The sequence below is a fragment of the Gopherus evgoodei genome, chromosome 9 (assembly GCF_007399415.2).
Source record: "Gopherus evgoodei ecotype Sinaloan lineage chromosome 9, rGopEvg1_v1.p, whole genome shotgun sequence".
NCBI classification, from domain to species: domain Eukaryota; kingdom Metazoa; phylum Chordata; order Testudines; family Testudinidae; genus Gopherus; species Gopherus evgoodei.
In genome coordinates, this window is record NC_044330.1 from 104537990 (window position 1) to 104554889 (window position 16900).

At 46.7% G+C, this 16900-nt stretch overlaps 1 protein-coding gene across 1 annotated transcript in view; it reads left to right on the forward strand.

The window, feature by feature from the left end:
- Positions 1-16900, forward strand: part of GPC3 (glypican 3) — a 275530-nt gene that overhangs the window by 190503 nt on the left and 68127 nt on the right. Inside the window, exon 6 of the mRNA XM_030576108.1 lies at positions 10657-10777. Within this exon, the coding sequence (XP_030431968.1) occupies positions 10657-10777 (121 nt within the window). The remainder of the gene's footprint in view (positions 1-10656; positions 10778-16900) is intronic.

Here is a 16900-nt window from a genome sequence, read left to right on the forward strand (position 1 = left end):
GTTTCATGGGACTCACATACACAATCAGAAAATAGGTCATCAACGCTGTGTCTTAGATTGATTTACCTTCTTCCCGCCTCATGTTTTAAGCCTATACAACCCGAACATGTCTCGGAATGACTGTCTGACTTCTCCTTGGGTTGGGAGTGTGAGCAGTACACAAAGGTGTTTCCCTTATTGGAATTAGAAATAGAAACTAATCTGAATAAAGTCACACTGATGAAAATAAATGACTCTTCTCTCCTCATTCCCTTTTACAGAATGAGTTTTAAATTGAAATAAGAATGATCTGATTGGTTAATTACTGGGGTGACTAGTGATTTTTTTTTTGCTGCCTCAATTTTGGGGGTACCCAAATTGGGATCCCTTAAAGGGCCCTGTTTTCAGAACATGAGTGCTCAGCCCTGTCTGAAAATGAGGCCCCTTCAAGGTGTGTCTAGTTGGGCTCCCAGAATCACTAGTCACTTTAAACAGTCTTGGACTTTATTTTCCCCAAATGGGGTGAAACCTAAAAAACATCAGCTGTACACGCTAATTCTTCTGGCATAACTTCACTTGTCGGTGTGCTAGGCTGATACTCGTTTGTAATTTTCCCCCAAACCTGGCTTTCAGCTTTTTACAAGAAATACTGAACCTTGGAGTCATCTTCCAGATATTAGTCATTTATCAGCTAGTAGCCATCCTAAGCAGCTAACTACTGGGAGAGCTGAGAAAAGAAAGTCCTGACCTGGAGTGTCCACGTACTTAGAATGCAAAAATTCTGTCACCTCAGATTTATATTTCTCTCTGTTTTCCTGGCTCTTTGATGCTGCAACCTAGATGCAATGTTTGCCTGCTCAGATACTCATGAGTGAAGTGTACAGCAGGCTGGACAAGAATAGACTTTCCTTCTTCCTTGTAGTTAACCTGCTCCATGTACCAGAGTTGGACTGGAGCCAGCAGAGAGACATTCATAACTGCTACATAGCTAAAAGAGTCCTGATACTATGGAGAAAATTGTCTGGGTTCAGATTTTCCGATTACTTGAGCCTTATCCACGTTAGGGACGATCCGTTACAAGAGTCCTACCCTTGCTAACCAGGGGTTGGCACCAGCATGTTGTGTGATGGACGCTTGACAGAATTACCATACTTAGTGACGGATATTGTTGGGGGATTATGTCATTCAGTCATTCTATTTTTTGAAAAAATTATCGTGGACCTCAAAATCTTTCCCAGGGCCATGGTGCTGACCCCTGTTGCTAACACTGGATGCAACACTTTATATAGATAAAGTTTCTCTGCCTGGGCACGTTTTTAATTCCATGCCAGTTAAAGCTGCTCAAAGCTGTTCTAATCAATGTGGTATTTAAAAAGGTGGCCGTTCAAAGCCGCCAAGGGGATTGCGGAGTGCTGGGGAGCTGTGGGCAGGTGATTCAGTTCCTGGGGTGTGATGCGTTTATTTATCACATCCATGTATTTGGTATGTGTGAGCACATTTGTCTGTGGTTATAGATAATTTCTATAGGATTTGAGGCTGCTGTAGTAGCCACGCCTCTAACAGGGTATCTTAGCAGAAGGGGCCTCTAGGCGTTTGTCCAGTGTAACCCTCTGCATTGTGGCAGGATGTATTGATTATTCTTAACCCATTTTAATGTAAGTGTATCTAGTCCAGCAACGAACAGCATGTGAGCTTGTTCAAGTGCCTTGCTCCTGAGGATAACATTTATCCTACAATCTAACCTAAACTGGCCCTTCTGCTCCTTAAACCTCTTCACTTCTTGTCCTCTTGGTTAGTACTAGCTCTGTCCTATTTATAATATTGCTTTATGTATTTGCAGACCACTGTCATGTCCCTCTTTTCACAGGCTACATGTGCCCAGTGCCTTTTATTCTTCCCAATGGCTCTCATTTCCCAAATCATTTATCAAATTTTCCATTTCTCTCCTCTTAACTTCCTCCAGTTTGATTGAACACGACACTCCCTTTTTGGCCTAATTATGGCTTAGCAGGGTGGACTGTTTGTCTTGCTTTTCCCTCTGGTGCTCCCATTAGTGCAATGTGACATCACTTTTGTGCTTTTCACAAGTACATCACGTGGTTGACTCCATATTCATTGCTACCGTAGATCCCTGGGAATGGCAGAGAGAGGGATGATTGCAGGATGGGGAGCCAGGAACCCCTGAGTTCTAACCCCGGCTCGCACACTAGCTCTACTGGCTATTGCCTAAAATGAGATAATAAATACAGTGGATGAAAACTCATCTCTGCTGTAAGTCATACGACTACTGAAGTCAAAGTTGCTGTGCTTATTTACATCAGCCGAGGAGCTGACCCAACGTTTACCTACTCACAGGAATGCTTTTAGGATTAATAAATTGCTGTGTAGATGACAAGCGTTGTTGATGATGAGAATTTAGTGTTCCTATTGACTGACTCATCCCATTTTGCATATTGGATTATTCTTTCCATTGTGACCCACTTTGTATTTCCCTTTATTGAATCTGATTTTATAGACTTCAGTCTATTTCTCTTATTTATCAAGATCGTACTGTCCAGATCCGAAAATAATTTGTTCTCCTTTCTAACTTGGTATCATATGAATTTGATTAGCGGGTTGTCATCCTGATGGCCCCTTTCCTTGTCTTATTTTAGTAACGTCAGCTGATGCAGCGCTATCAGGAAGTACATGCATGTTGCAAAGATGTGCAGTCTTCGAAAGAAGTTGATTTTCTAATCAGATGCCCTGGGCATGAGTGTCTTCAACTGTACAGTTGCTACACAGTAGGGGAAAATATGCTGAAAGTATTAACAAAAAAGAAATGTGGAACAAAACACTCCTTTAAGGTATATTAAAATGTCTTAGACACTGATGGGAAGCACAACCTTTGCAGAAAAAGCCCTTTCACTGCACACTTGCCAGCCTGTGAGAAGTGTTGCTGTGTTTTATAGAATAACTTTCTAATTTAAGGTTTTTATACAGAGTGTCGAGATTTCACAGCATTTAATTTTTAAAGCCTATTAAAAGTTCAGATTCTTAAAGTTTAATAATATGCTTATACTGGTATATATATTCCTTTAAAGCTCCTCTGAATAGCATGTCAGACACATTTATCCTTTGCAAAACTTTTAAGCAAATTATGCAAGTATTATCATTTCAAAGATGTACAAGACAAATTCTACATTAACCTAAGTTATCTATGTGTCTCTTAATCCTCACTCCTTTTATACCATATCCATATTAACATATTCCTAGCACCCCGCTAAACTATCCTGATTTCACTTCCTGCAGGGAAAAGTTTCAGATTTCCTTTGTATTACCAGTATATTCAGGGTTTTTTAATTGTACAAATAATAAACAATAAAAGCACAGCAGGATGCCAGAGAGAAAACATGTGTATTGTAACAAGGATGACTCCATGCCAGTAATGAACCTTCAACTCATGAAAAGGACAGTTATTTCTGGCAATGTTACAGAATATCAGGCACAGTGGAGTCCCATAAAGGAAGGGGATTTTATAACTTTTTAGATACATAAAACAAAGTTTCCTAGCATATGTAAGCTTTAATTAGGCAAATGTAGTGGGTTGTTCAGTGGTTGTTCCCAGAATGGAGATCATAGGTCTCTCTCTAGATACACTAAACATACCTGTTGATCCAAAGGCCGACCAAAACTTCCATCATTAGTTTGTCTCTAACGTTGTTGAACTAAAATTAAATGAAGTGATAAGGAGTTTGTACCATCCCCAATGTTGCCAACTCTCATGATTTTATTGTGACTCTTGCCGTATTTGGTGGGAGTGTTTTGTTTAAGGCCCCCGTGCCTGGAGTCAGGCTATTACCTGAGAATCTCAGCTCCTATTTAAAACAGTGTCAGGAGTGCTTACCAGCCCGACATGATTGAATGGCAGTGCCTGGCAGGGGCGATGCACACCCCTTGGTTGTCCTGTTGCCACAGTCAGTCAATGGGGCTGTACGTCTGAAAGGAGGGCGTTCGTTCGGTGGCCCAGGTCCCTGCAAGATGCTGTTGGTGTGGCTGATTGGGACTCAGGGCAGTTAATGTTACCAAGCAAAATAGAAACGACCCCCCTTCCAGTTTTGCTTGAGGTCTGGCAATACTGTATCCCACAGGAGAAGGTGAACACTTCAAAGATTCCGGGCCAGGCCCCCAGCTGGTATAAATCGACAGCGTTCCATTGGCTAGAAGAGGTCCTGCAATGCAGAGCACCTTTTGATATTGCAGAACTGATGTCTCAGGATCCATTCCTTTGGGTCCTCTTTCCTTAAAAGCCTTGCCTACACGTGGGGCAGTCGGATTCTGTTGCATTTGGTGTCCCCCGGCACTACCAAGAAACGAAGGTTCATTGAGGAGCATCAAAGTGAAGAAATCAAATATACCAGACAGGACATTCTGCTCCCTTCTAGCCAGCTTAAAATGTGTGGCTGCATTAGAATAAATACTTTGTAGCCAGGAGGCAGGCATAAATTAATTGGTGTTTGAATGAAACCGTTTCTTTCCTCTTTCATATATAATACTTTACGTTTGACTTGCAGGATTATTTTCTGTAAATCATACATTGCACTTCAGTAATTTAGCTCCACACTGAGCACAGCCGAGTTGGCTCCAGCTATCTCTCTGCATTTCAATGCTAAAGCAGATTCGGTGGGGAAGAAAAAACATGCCACTACATTATTGTCATACGTTTAAAAAACATTTTGTTGTCTGGACTCCCATGAAATGAAAACCTGGAGGTAAAACTTGCTGGGACCCCACTGGTTAAAGCTAATGGAGCTGGAGTGGGAAAGCGTTTTCAAAGGTGAGAGTTTGGGTGGATGCGGGGGTTGGGGCGAACCCTTATTTGAGTTTAACACCAAATATTTATGACTTATGAATGAAAGCTCGATATGTAACCCTTGCAAGGCTTTAGCTTGGTAATGTTTTCATCACGTGATTATCTTTAATTATCTTTAGTGACAGCCATGTATCAACACGCTTTACAACAATATGACATTTCTCCTTTTGAGATTATTTCATGACAAACAGTAGCTCCTACCTGGGAACTATGGGAGGGAAACCCGGGTTACTTTGCTGAATGACATCCTACTACAGGGTACCAGATCAAAAAAGGAGGGATCTTTGGTTTTGTGCTGCCTATGAAGTGGAGGCTGAGCACATGCTTCTGTTATAGCATCGGTGCCTCAAAAGGCAGGGCCCCAGTCGGAGCTCGGAGGACTTTAATAATTTATGCCAGATAGCAGTATGATAGTCTGTGCCGACAGCGTTCTTAGAGCACAGGATCTGAATCAGGGATTGTTAGTGCTCGTGTATGGAACAGACGTATCTGCAAAACAGCTCAGGTTCAGTGACGATGCCTACACTCTGCAAAGCTAATTTGGAAATGTTTTGCATCCGTCACTAGGTGCCTTTCTGCGTCTGTCTTGCCTTCATCCATTGGTCAGTTTGGCCTGGAGACTTCCCATTGCTCTCACTCCAGGCAGTGCAGGAACAACCTGGCCCTCTTTGGCCCTAGTTCGGAAAGGCACCTAAGCACATGCCAAATGCTGTCCCTGCTCCGCAAAACACTTTATTCTTAGACAGTAAATTTGCTGTAAATCTATAAGGTGAGGTCATGCAGTCCCTGCTTGTGCAGTACCATGGCCACTGTCATGCTAATTAACGCTCAATACACTCACTTGCTGAGTTGAATGGAAAGACAAAAAAGGAAGTTACTGGCAGGATTCTCCTAAGTCCCAGAACACTGGGAAAAGTAGGGTGTGTTTGCTGTTGGTTTGCCTATACTTTTGTTTTCAGTGAGTATGGGTGTGGGGCTGGCTTTAGGACCCAGTAAGCCCTCTAGCAGTTGATGGCTGTCAATCTTGGGAGACCAGGCTGCAGGAATGGTGCCCGCTGCCCTTTCCAGGCAAGCAGGGATTTCAGAAACTGTTTTTTCCTCCTTCCCTTACTGAAGCTAAGTTTCAAACTCTTTCAGCTCACACACGATCTTTGAGTGTGCTCAGAAAAGATGCCCAGGCTCCCTTCATACAGTCCTGCCACTCCTTAGGTGCAGCCGGGCTTCCGGAAAGCCATGACCCCTATGCTGTGACACTGATGGGGCTCTGCCATTGACCTTCCCTCCAGCTGAACTGAGAGATTGAAAGCCCTAGCTCCGCAATCCAGCCCTGTTCAGCAAAGCATGGTAATCATCCTGGGTAAGATTTTCAAAAGCACCGAGTGAGTTAAGAACCAAACTGTCATTTTCAAAAGTGACATAGGAGTTTGGCACTTAACCACCATTTGTGCCTTTGAAAATCTCTCCCTGAGGATCACTGAAAGTCAGTGGGACTTTTGGAAATTTTCCCAGAGGTGCTTAAAGTTAAGCATGCATTTAAGTGCTTTGCTGAATAGGGATGGAGTGAAACATGCTTAAATGCTCTTACAGCATCTGTGTCAGTGTCTGCCTGAGGGACCTGACTCCATCCCTAGGCCAAGGAAATGCATTTGGGATGTCTGTTTCTTTGTGTTAATGATACTGTCAGCTTCAGAATAGCAGGAGATGCACTTTGAGCCTCACAGCTCTGATTGTCAGAGACCACAATTCCCGTCAGCTCCAAAGGCAGAGATTGGGCTCCCTGAAAATCAGGCCTTGCATCCGATGGGATACGTGGGCTTTATAAATGATTCCTGGATTCATAGGTTAAGGTCAGAAGGGACCATTCGATTATCTACTCTGACCTCCTGTCTCCACCGGCCTCTGTATTGAGCCCAATAATTGTGAGTGAAGAGGTGACTCAGCCTCTGTCCTTCTGCCTTTCCTCCTTTGCTTTCCTGTCGCCACGTCCTTTTGCATAAAAGCTGGGCGTTTGTCCCCTGACAAGGTGTGTTCCCTTTTCACAGGCTGAAGTCTCGTGAGCTGGAGTGCAATAGCAGGGCAGGTCTGTATGCTCGTGAGCAAACCAGCTCTCTTTAGGTTTAGTTCTGTGCCCGTGAATTCATTGCTTGGGAGAAGGAAGGGCTGCATTGCCTACCCATGGATTGAAAGCCTTGTGCATCTGGGTACAGCCCAGATAGCAAGACAGTTCTAGGGAGAACCCCCAAAGGGGAACCTCCCGGAGTTTCCACCCAACATTCAGGTCCTCTCTCATGGGTTTTCCTGTGCGGGAGGGTAGCGTGGCCATTAGGGTTTGTCTACATTGCATTGTAAACCTGGGTCTGTGGGACCTTGGCTTGTGGACTCTGTGTTCCCAAGCCCATGTTTGAGCATCCTCACTGCATTGCAAAACTCAGGTTTTACAATTGTGGGACCCACAACTGTGCTAACGTCCATTCTGTGGGATACTGCGCAGACCATCTGACTTGGGTCTGCGGTTTGAGCTGGGTCCACACTGCAAAATATAGGGCTTGGATCTGAGTCTCCGTGCGACTCGGGCTATGACTTTCCCCTTCAGCAGGGTCCTAGGACCTGGATCCTGAGCGCTCACTGACCCACGTCAGACTGATTTGTGTGTGGATGGAAGGGGTGCTTGGGCTCAATCCTTAGTGTGCAGTGAAGACATAGTCTCTGTCTCACTGGTAGCCTTTGACTCCAACCCTGTCTCTGATGGAGTTAACCAGGGCCACTCACTGTGCCTTCCATGTTCTCCCCATTCACTGAACATTCGCCACTGGACATTATGTCCCCTGGCCCTACCACATCTACAGTTCTCCGTCATCTATGATGTACTAGAGTGCAGAGATTCTGGTCTTCCAGTCCTTGCCCAGACAAAACTCCCATTGACTTCAGCGTGAGTTTTGCCTGCTCAGGGATTACAAGAGCTGTTTATTTGCATGGGTTCCTTTGATTTAGGTATGCTCCAAACGGGGGCTCAGTTCTGCTCTTGTTGAAGTCTAAGAACCCAGGAGTTAAATCTCACTGAAACTCCACAACACTTTTCAGCAACGTATTTTGATGTTCTGTCTCTGCATTTTAAAATTAGCTTAACATAATGATAGCAAAGGTGGCAATTTCGTAGGCATCTAGAAAGTCCGGCCTTTACATGTTCATGTTGCTAACGTAGTCGATAGTTTTATAGAAGTGTTGGCTTGGTTGAGTTGTGTTCTGTGATTGTGTGAAAAAATAACAGTTCTGGCACCTCAGTCCTGCAGACATTTATGCATGTGTGTAAAGTTAGGTGTAGATCTTGCAGAAACAAATGTTTGAGTGTAATAATTAAATGGTTTTATGCATGTAGTAATGTGTCTTTCCACAGGATGGTGCTCTGAGAATATTGATTCTGATGTAGTGTGTGTTTGTTGAAAGCCAGCTAATTATTTAGAAACGTTGGTTATTTCAACCTCAGTGGAAATCATGAGCTCAGTCCAACAAAGCATTTCAGCACATGCTTAACTTTCAGCAGGCAAGTAGCCCCTGATCATGTGCTTAAGTGCTGTGCTGCGCTGCAGCAGTGCCTATTATTTTGTGTAAGTATCTGTGTTTGGTACTTTCCACCAAAGCTCATGGTCATTATCCTACTACAAGATTTTTCAAAATATAAATGGAGGTTTGTATGTTTAACGTTAAATGTTGATTCCCACATGAATCATGCACAAGTTAATTTTTGAATAAAAGCTGTTCAAGAAAGACGCACGATGTTTTAATTGTACTTTGGGTAACACCCCGGTACAAATGTGGCAATTCGGAGTGCTGCAAGAGAGATTAAATGTGTAGGCAGGGTAGCCTTGAGGTGAAGGCACTCGACTGCGACTCAGGAGATCTGCTCTGGCTCTTTACAGATGCCTTTGGCCAAGTTACATAGGGCCTGATTGAAGGCCACTTAACAACGTGCTTCGCTGTTAGCACGAGCTTCAAGGCAAGCGGTGATTAAGTGATTTCCAGAATGGTGATCGATTTTAAAATAGGGTGGAAGTACGTTCTTGAATTGTGACCTTGCTCTCTCTGCCTCTGTTCCCCATCTGTAAAATGGAAACAGTTGTCTTGTTTGCCTGGCCTTTTTCTGCCTTGTCTGTTTAGGCTCTGAGCTGTTCGGCGTGACAGCGCTTCGGGGTACGTCGACACTGCAGCTGGGGGCGAGCCTCCCAGCCCGGGTATCCAGACACGCACTGGCTCTGCTCCAGCTAATGTGCTTAGAAATAGCAGTGTGGCTGTGCCCCCTGCGGGGCTGGGTGGGCAGCAGCCAGCCTGTGCCACAACCTCCGCACTTCTGTTTTTAGCTCAAGTAGAGCTAGAGCGTGCCTGTCTGCCCGGCATGAAGAAACACTGCCTGCTGCAGTGTAGACATCCGCTGACTGACTCTCGCTATGTCTCTGCACAACCGCTGCCATCGTGGGGCCCTGATCTCAGCTGGGGACTGTCACGTAACACTACGGTGTAACAGATCTCATGTAAATCAAACGCAGGCAGTTCTGAACAGCACTTGCCCTGAAACCTGGCCCCGGTTGTATTTGAAAAGCTGCTAATATTTCAGGCTTTGGGGCCCGTTTCCTAGTGCACTGGTGTAAATCTGCAGGAACGCCAGCGGCCCTGGGGAGAACTGAGCACAGATTGTGGATGTCATGCTGTTAACTTGGCCAAACCCAAATTCCGGGTCCATTTTCTGAAGCCGCCTCCCCTCTTCCTCCTGTCACTCACTGCTGAACATCCCACACGCTCCCTGTCATGAAGGCCTGTGAACCTGGTGACATCTTGGATGCCATTCCCTTCACATTGGGCTGGTGTCCAAATCTTGCTGCTACTTCCTCCATACTATTCCCAACCCCTGACCTTTCCTCTCCATCCACACAGCTGAACTTCCCAGGCCTTCCCCGCCTCCCATCCTGACTGCTGCAGCATCCTTCTCCCTGGGCTCCCGACACCCACATTGCCCTCTGCAACCTGCATAGCATGCAGCTGCTCTGACCACCACCCTGCACCTGCTGCCACCCCTGCTATGAATTCTCCACTGCCTGGCTCCCCCTCTCCACTGCATCTGAGCTTCTTGTGATTGCCTTGCAGGTCCTACCGAATGCCACCCTTCTCTGCCCCGGGCTGGCCTCACATCCCCTTCCCACCCGCTGTGCCCTGCCAGGGCTGCCAGCCTCCTGGGAGTGGGTGTTTGCTTCTCCTGCAGCTGTCTCCTGGCTTTCTTACACCCTGGCCCCACCTAGCCTCCTTTAAATCCCCCTGAAGTACCCACTTCCACTGCAAAGTCTACGAGACGTGAGCTGACTCCTCCATTTGCCCCTGGGAACCTGTTAGCCAGGGAACCATTGCTGTGGAGGGAGGGGGCTGGGTCACTGGGGTGGACTCTGGGAGCAGATGGGCCACAAGGGGATGAATTGTAGAGTGGGAATCTTTTTCACGTTTAACTTAGCCCAGCACCATAGCAGACTTGGACTTACATTAGACACCTAGCGGTTGTCATGCAGCTCGCCTGCCTTGTGTGTCGTATCTTCCCCCACCTTGGGCTGTTTTTCCTCACCTTTTTGTTCTGTGTTTATGTAGCACCTGGCGCCGTGGGGTCCAGACTGTGGTCGTAGGTGCTGTGTTGGAGAAATAATAACATCCTGTGCTTCTCAGAGCAGGGACCGTGTCTTCCTCTGTGACGGGAAGGCCGCTAGCATGCTGTGGTCTAAGCAATAAATAATTCTGATTGCTGAGTCCAGTCCATTGCCCCATGCTGTCTTCTGTGTTCACTCGCGCAGGTACAGTCACCAGGCAGCGAGGAACGGGGGGAAAGCTCAAGCTGGCACCCACGAGATGAAAACTAAGGGTCCAGAGCCAGTGATCAGCCAGCTCATCGACAAACTGAAACACATCAACCAGGTGGGTGTGAGGGCAGGAGTGGGAATTGCTCCGAAGGGGGGTTCCCAAATCCGCCCTGCTTTGCTCAGTTAGATACATTCCTTGGATTTTATTGTCATGTTTCAGTCAAATGACAGCGAAGGAGTCCCATGATGTCAGTGGTGAGTATGGGACCCAGGGCCATGACACAGGTGTGTGCCCAGTTCCACCAGTACCCCTTATGGTCCTGACTGGAATTCGGTGCAGTCTCGAGGAGGGGTGCACCCACAGAGACCCCTGAGCACTGTCTCTTGTCCCAGGGGACTCGGCCCAGCTCCCCGCGCCAGGCACTGCAACCTGGGGACACTGACCACCCACAGCAGCACCACAACCCTAATCCAAGCCCAGTGGAGAGGGAGGGCCAGGTGAGGGGTGGGGTTTGGGAGCGAGCTGCCCCCATTTCCTGTGCCATAGGGCTGGGCCCAGCTCCCTGCTCCGGGCCTGGCACATGGAGTTGCAGCGCTGCTCGGGGTTGACCCGGCCACCCTTCCGTGATGACATGGTGGGCTGGGATAAAGATTGGGGTGCTGGACGGAGGGTGGTTGGTGCCCCCTCAGCAGGGCAAGGATGAGGCAGATAGCAGTGGTGTGTGCCCATTGAATGGGGAGGCTGCATCCATCACCCCTCTCGGGACAGGTCTGTGCTGGCTCCCACGTAAGGTACAGTAGCCTGGGCTGCACTCACCTTTACCAGCAGGCAGTGGCCACCAACTGGGCATAGCCGGTGTACAGCGTACTCGGGCTATGCCCCTTCCCGCCTCATATGCTGGGTCTGACAGAGAAAACGGCACAGGAGCTGACATCAGCTGAGAGCGACCCCATGCTGGGTGAAACTCATAGCCGTCTAGCTCCCGCTCCTCAGTGGGGACATGCAGGGACCAGAATGCCCCCCGTGGATCTGGCCCTATGTCTCTGTTTCTCCTACTAGGCTGGTGTCAGTTCTCTGGAGCAAACCCCGCCATGCTCCGCACATTTGGCAGCTGTTCTGTGTTGTACGGATGAGGCTTGTGAAGATGATTGTTATCGTTTGTCCAGGGGAGCCAGTCTGCAGAATCTGTTCCTGCATAGAAGCATGCTGTCAAACACTGCAGCTGCATCTCTGATGTTGATGTGATGATTGACACATCAACATAAGGACCATTCTAAGACTGGAGTAGCAAAACAGTCATCAGATCTCAAGCTTCATGTCACAGACTGATTACTGCAAGGGCCAGAAAGAAATTTTCTTGCCTTGCCCAATTTTCCTGGTGCATTATGGGAAGTTTTCATGTGCACCTGGAATGTTGGGTATTGGCCTTGATGGAGGCAGTTTACCAGTCATGACGGGCCCCAGTCTGAGCTGATGTTTCCAATCTAGATATTCTTCATGTGACTATTTAAATCAGGATTGCACTGATAGAAGAAATATGATTGTCTTCCCCCTTGCTTCCATTTGCTCTGCCTTGAGGTTAGTGCAGGTGTTTCTCAAATGGGTCGCTGCTTGTGTAGGGAAAGCGCCTGGCAGGCCAGGCCGGTTTGTTTACCTGCCCCGTCTGCAGGTCCAGCCGATTGCGGCTCCTACTGGCCGCGGTTCGCTGCTCTGGGTCAATGGGGGCTGTCGGAAGGGCGGCCACTAAGTCCCTCAGCCCGTGCCGCTTCCAGCAGCTCCCATTGGCCCGGAGCAATGATCCATGGCCACTGGCAGCTGCGATCGGCTGGACCTGGGGATGGGCAGGTAAACAAACCAGCCCGGCCCGGCAGGGGCTTTCCCTACACAAGCGACAACCCCAGTTTGAGAAACACTGAGTTAGCGGGATGAGAAACACGCAGCCTGAGCACCACCACCACAAGTCCCTGGCCCAGCAGCTCAGGATTAGAACCTAGGCTGGCTTTCTTTAAAATGACCACTTAACTTCCCTGGGTTCTCTTTCCTGGTGGTGTGGTTTCTTGGCTTCTTGCCTTCCCCAGACCAGCAGAGCTCCTGTCCACCCATGAACTCTGCTCTCATTCCTGTGACACTAGTGTGGAGCGACATGTGGGTGCTTTTAAATGCAGCCCTTGGGGGCTTAAGCCTTTGCCATTTCTGGGCACCGAGTGTTTTTGGGCCTTGTGGGTTGAACTATCCAAGTAATAATAATGGGCCCTGTAATATGGCTGTTCCCAAATTAGCCTGTGAGCAGAGTCTACACAGGGAGAGCTTTCTTGTGAGCTTTCTTCATAAGCTTTCAAACACAAACAGGTTTATAAAAGGCTCAGTGAGGCTAAAACAAAACCACACTTTCAAGGCTGGCCTTCCTCTGTCGGAAGGTCCTTGCTGAGTTGGTTTGTTGATGACCTCTTCTTTTCTGCTCCAGTGAACACCAGGGAACTGTGTTCCTAGCATTCCCTGGCTTGAGGCTTTATGTCCCCGAGACACACCTCTGTTACCTCCTGTGTGGGTGTAAGTAGCAGGCAGTTTTGCATAGGAATTAACTCTTTCTGTGCTCATGTGAAGGCGAGCCATATGCACCATGACACAGAGTAGCAGAACTCCTGTTGGGGCACAGACCCAGCTTTCCTTTACATTCATGCATGCCAGCTTGCAGTACTTTACAATACAGGGTAACAGGTCTGGCTTATTAAAAGGAGAAAAAGGCATAATCAGCTCCCTATTAAACTTGGAAGGAAGAAGGCAGGTTTCAGCCTGCTGCTGCTGGTGGTGGTATTTCGCTATTCACAGTGAGAAAGCCACACTGAACAAAACATGCTCATTAGCGTACTTGAAACGTCTGACATAAAATGGTTGGGAAATGCTGGCTGCCAGATTGAGTCAAGTCAGGTCTTTTGCTGGTCAGTTCAGGTTGCAGGGAGGCTAAGATTCATGGACTAGGAGACAAAGGGTCAATTAGTCAGTTGAACTGAACAGTGTCATGGTAAAGCCACAATATAGATAGTTTAAAAGACCCAAACCAAATAAAATAACTCCCAAATGTTTCAGTTTTGAAACTGAAAAAAAGAAATTGAGAAAAAGGTTGTGGAAAGACCACAGGGCAGCCACTTATCAGTGCTAAAACCAGGCCAGTAGATGGCAACCAAAGTCTGCAGCTTTACCACTATCCACTTCAGTTCAACTGCTTTTTTTTAACACATGTAAATACACAGAGTGGGAACATTTTGAACAATCAAAGGCCTTTGTGAAAACGTTTACTTTTTGGGAAAGGCCATTTGTCACTGGAAAAGAGTTCAGAAGAAAACATTTTGAAGGCAGAAGATAATACCTGAGAGCTGCTTATGAACTAGCTATTCATGCCAAATACATTACGCCAAGGTAAATGGCGTGGATCCTGGTAAAGGAAATTTGGATCTTTCTAGACTTGAGATTTTGGGGATTGAATCTCACCATTGTGCTTAGTTCCTTGGCCCAGGAAAGTTTCTCTATCTCGTTCATGCCTGTCCTGACAATGGGTTTCCAAAGAGGAGATGTGAAAAGCAGCAATTCTGGTTGAGTCAACAGTCATGTTGTAGAATGCAGTGTGGACTCCCAAACTGGAAGAGAGACAAAAAGTAGCTCATCTGGAGAGCATCTTTTAAAGGAGGTTTCTTCAGGCTTTCAGTGTCTGTTGGAGAAGAGGGGCAATGAGAACTACTTTTCAGCTATCAGCTCTTCACGCTGAGGTTTCTGAAATGCATTCTCTGTAGGGATCCAGTAGATAGCAACAGCATCTATCAAATGGCTCCCAGTCTATTGGTTTGATCAGAGGAGATGCAGCTCTGAGCCCAGAGACATATGTACATTCTGTTTCCAGTTAGTTGAGTTCCAAAACATTTTCTTTAACTCTTGGATGTTGCTAATAGATGTAATTTATGTTTTATGATGTTTTAGCCTGTATTTATTATAGGCTGTTCATGCTATAAAAATGCATACTTTTCCAAAAGCATGACAAAGTTTCAGAATTCTCTGGAGCTTGTTCAGGTTTGGTGAATAAATTGTATAGTTTTGTCACTCATTAACCAATCAGTCTTCATCTGAATCTAAATACATGCATTCATAGCCAATAAAGCACCTCTCCCCTACCCCTAGGTTGTGTTCCGAGTTGTAGAACTTGCATGCTTTTCAAGCAATCATGTGGACTTCATTCGTACGCTAAAATGGAATACCCAGAGGTTGGAAGGAAAGCAGCAGAAGGGGAAACTATATAAAACCATACAGAAGGGGAAATGAAAAGCTCTGTCTGAATTTACTAGGTTTGGTTTAATGGTCTTTAAAAAATAAAACACACAGAGTCTGCGTAAGTTTAATGTCTCAGGTCAGATCTTTTTGGAGTGAGTGCATTTTCTGCAGCATGATTCCTGATAATAAGATTGACACGCCAAGCTGTTTTATGTTTCTTTTTAATGTGTGATTTGTGGGTGGCTCTGTGTATTGTGGGTTGGTGGGCGAGCTGGTATCCTATCATCATCATGTTGGTACTGGGATTTTTTAGATTCCTTTGCCTTTAGACTACTTGTGATTTGAGTTGCTTTCATTCTGTGCCCAGAAGCATGGATGGCTCATACATAAACATTAGCGTTATCACATTTAGGAAGTCAGGGATCTCTTTTACGGAAGTGAGTTTTAATTGATCTCAATATTTATTTCTCAGAGCACCCCTCTGAAGTGGAGCACTGCTACTGTTCCCATTTTGCAGTTGGGGAACAGCAGCATAGAGAGGCTGGGACCCTCAGAGAGTCTCTGGCAGAATAGGAACTTGAATGCAGGCATCCCAAGTCCTAGGTTAGCGTCTTAACCACTGGACCAGTCATAAGCCCCCTTTCTGGTGGGACTATCTCCAGGAAGAGGAGCATTATTTTGAACCAATACTTGGTGAAAATTGGAACAAAACCTCCAAAAGGAAAATAAGTAGGCAAGATCTGTCTTTAGAAAATTGAGAGGCCTCGAAACATATTTTAAATTTCCAGACACTGGAGTGCAGGACTCATTTAAAATATTTAAAATATATTGTAGGTTGACAGATCTTTGGTTTGCACATCAAACGATCTGTAATTTATTACACTGTGTAGGGACTGTGTTTTTATCATATTGCATATTCTTTAGCCAGAAATATAACAGCCATCTAAGCTCTTGAAAAAACCCATTTGGGAATCACAGTCCAGGCAATAGGCTTTCACAAACCCTGGGAAATTAACTTTGATTGATTCCCTATGATATAAAGAGACTGTGTGATTTCTAGGATATGCTTCTTTTACAGGGTGAAACCTTCGTGTCTTTTTTCTCATGTCCAGTTTAAGGCCCTGATTCTCCAGTCAGGTCCAGGTATTGGGCCTTCTGGACGGGAGTGAAAGTAACTTACAGTACTTACCGGTACTGCTGGAGTCCTGAGGGGGGCGTGGCCTCATATGGAAGAGGTGTGGCCTGTCAAGATTTAAAGGCCCTGGGGCACCAGCTGTGGCTGGGAGACCCAGAGCCTTTAAATCAAGTAAAGGTTTCCAGCTGAAGAGGTGGCTGGGAGCCCCCTGGGGCTCAGGGGCAAATTCAAGGGCCCGGGGCTCTGGCCATAGGGGGAATCTCAAGCTTTGAGGGGCTGGGGTAGGGATTTAAAGGGCCCAGAGCTCCTGCCGCTGAGGGGAGCCCCGAGCCCTTTAAATCCTGGCCCCAGCCCAGCCGCCAGAACCAAGGCTGGGATTCAAAGGGCTCTGGGCTGCCCGCAGCGGTGGGGAGCTCTGAGCCCTATAAATCCCAACCCCAGCCCGGCTGCCGGAGCCGTGGCCGGGATTCAAAGGGCTCTGGGCTGCCCGCAGCCATGGGGAGCTCTGAGCCCTTTCAATCTCTGCTGTGGAAGCCGGTGTGGTCCAGTACAGGATACTGGCTCTTGCTGGTATGCCATACTGGACCGGACCGGTTTACTTTCACCTCTGCTTCTGGGGTTCTGCAGGGGGAGCTCCCTGCCTGAGTCTCAAGGTAGGATCAGAGTCAAAATTTGGAAGTGCAAGAGGCAGTGAAACTCAGCATTTTAGAAGGGGACAAGTAGGCCCGTAAAGATGAAAGGCCGCCCAGCGGCACAACACACACAGAGGGTTTGCAGAATGGGAATCAAAGCTTCAACAGGCGTGTTTAAAGGTAGTTGGATTGACAAACATTATGTATTCA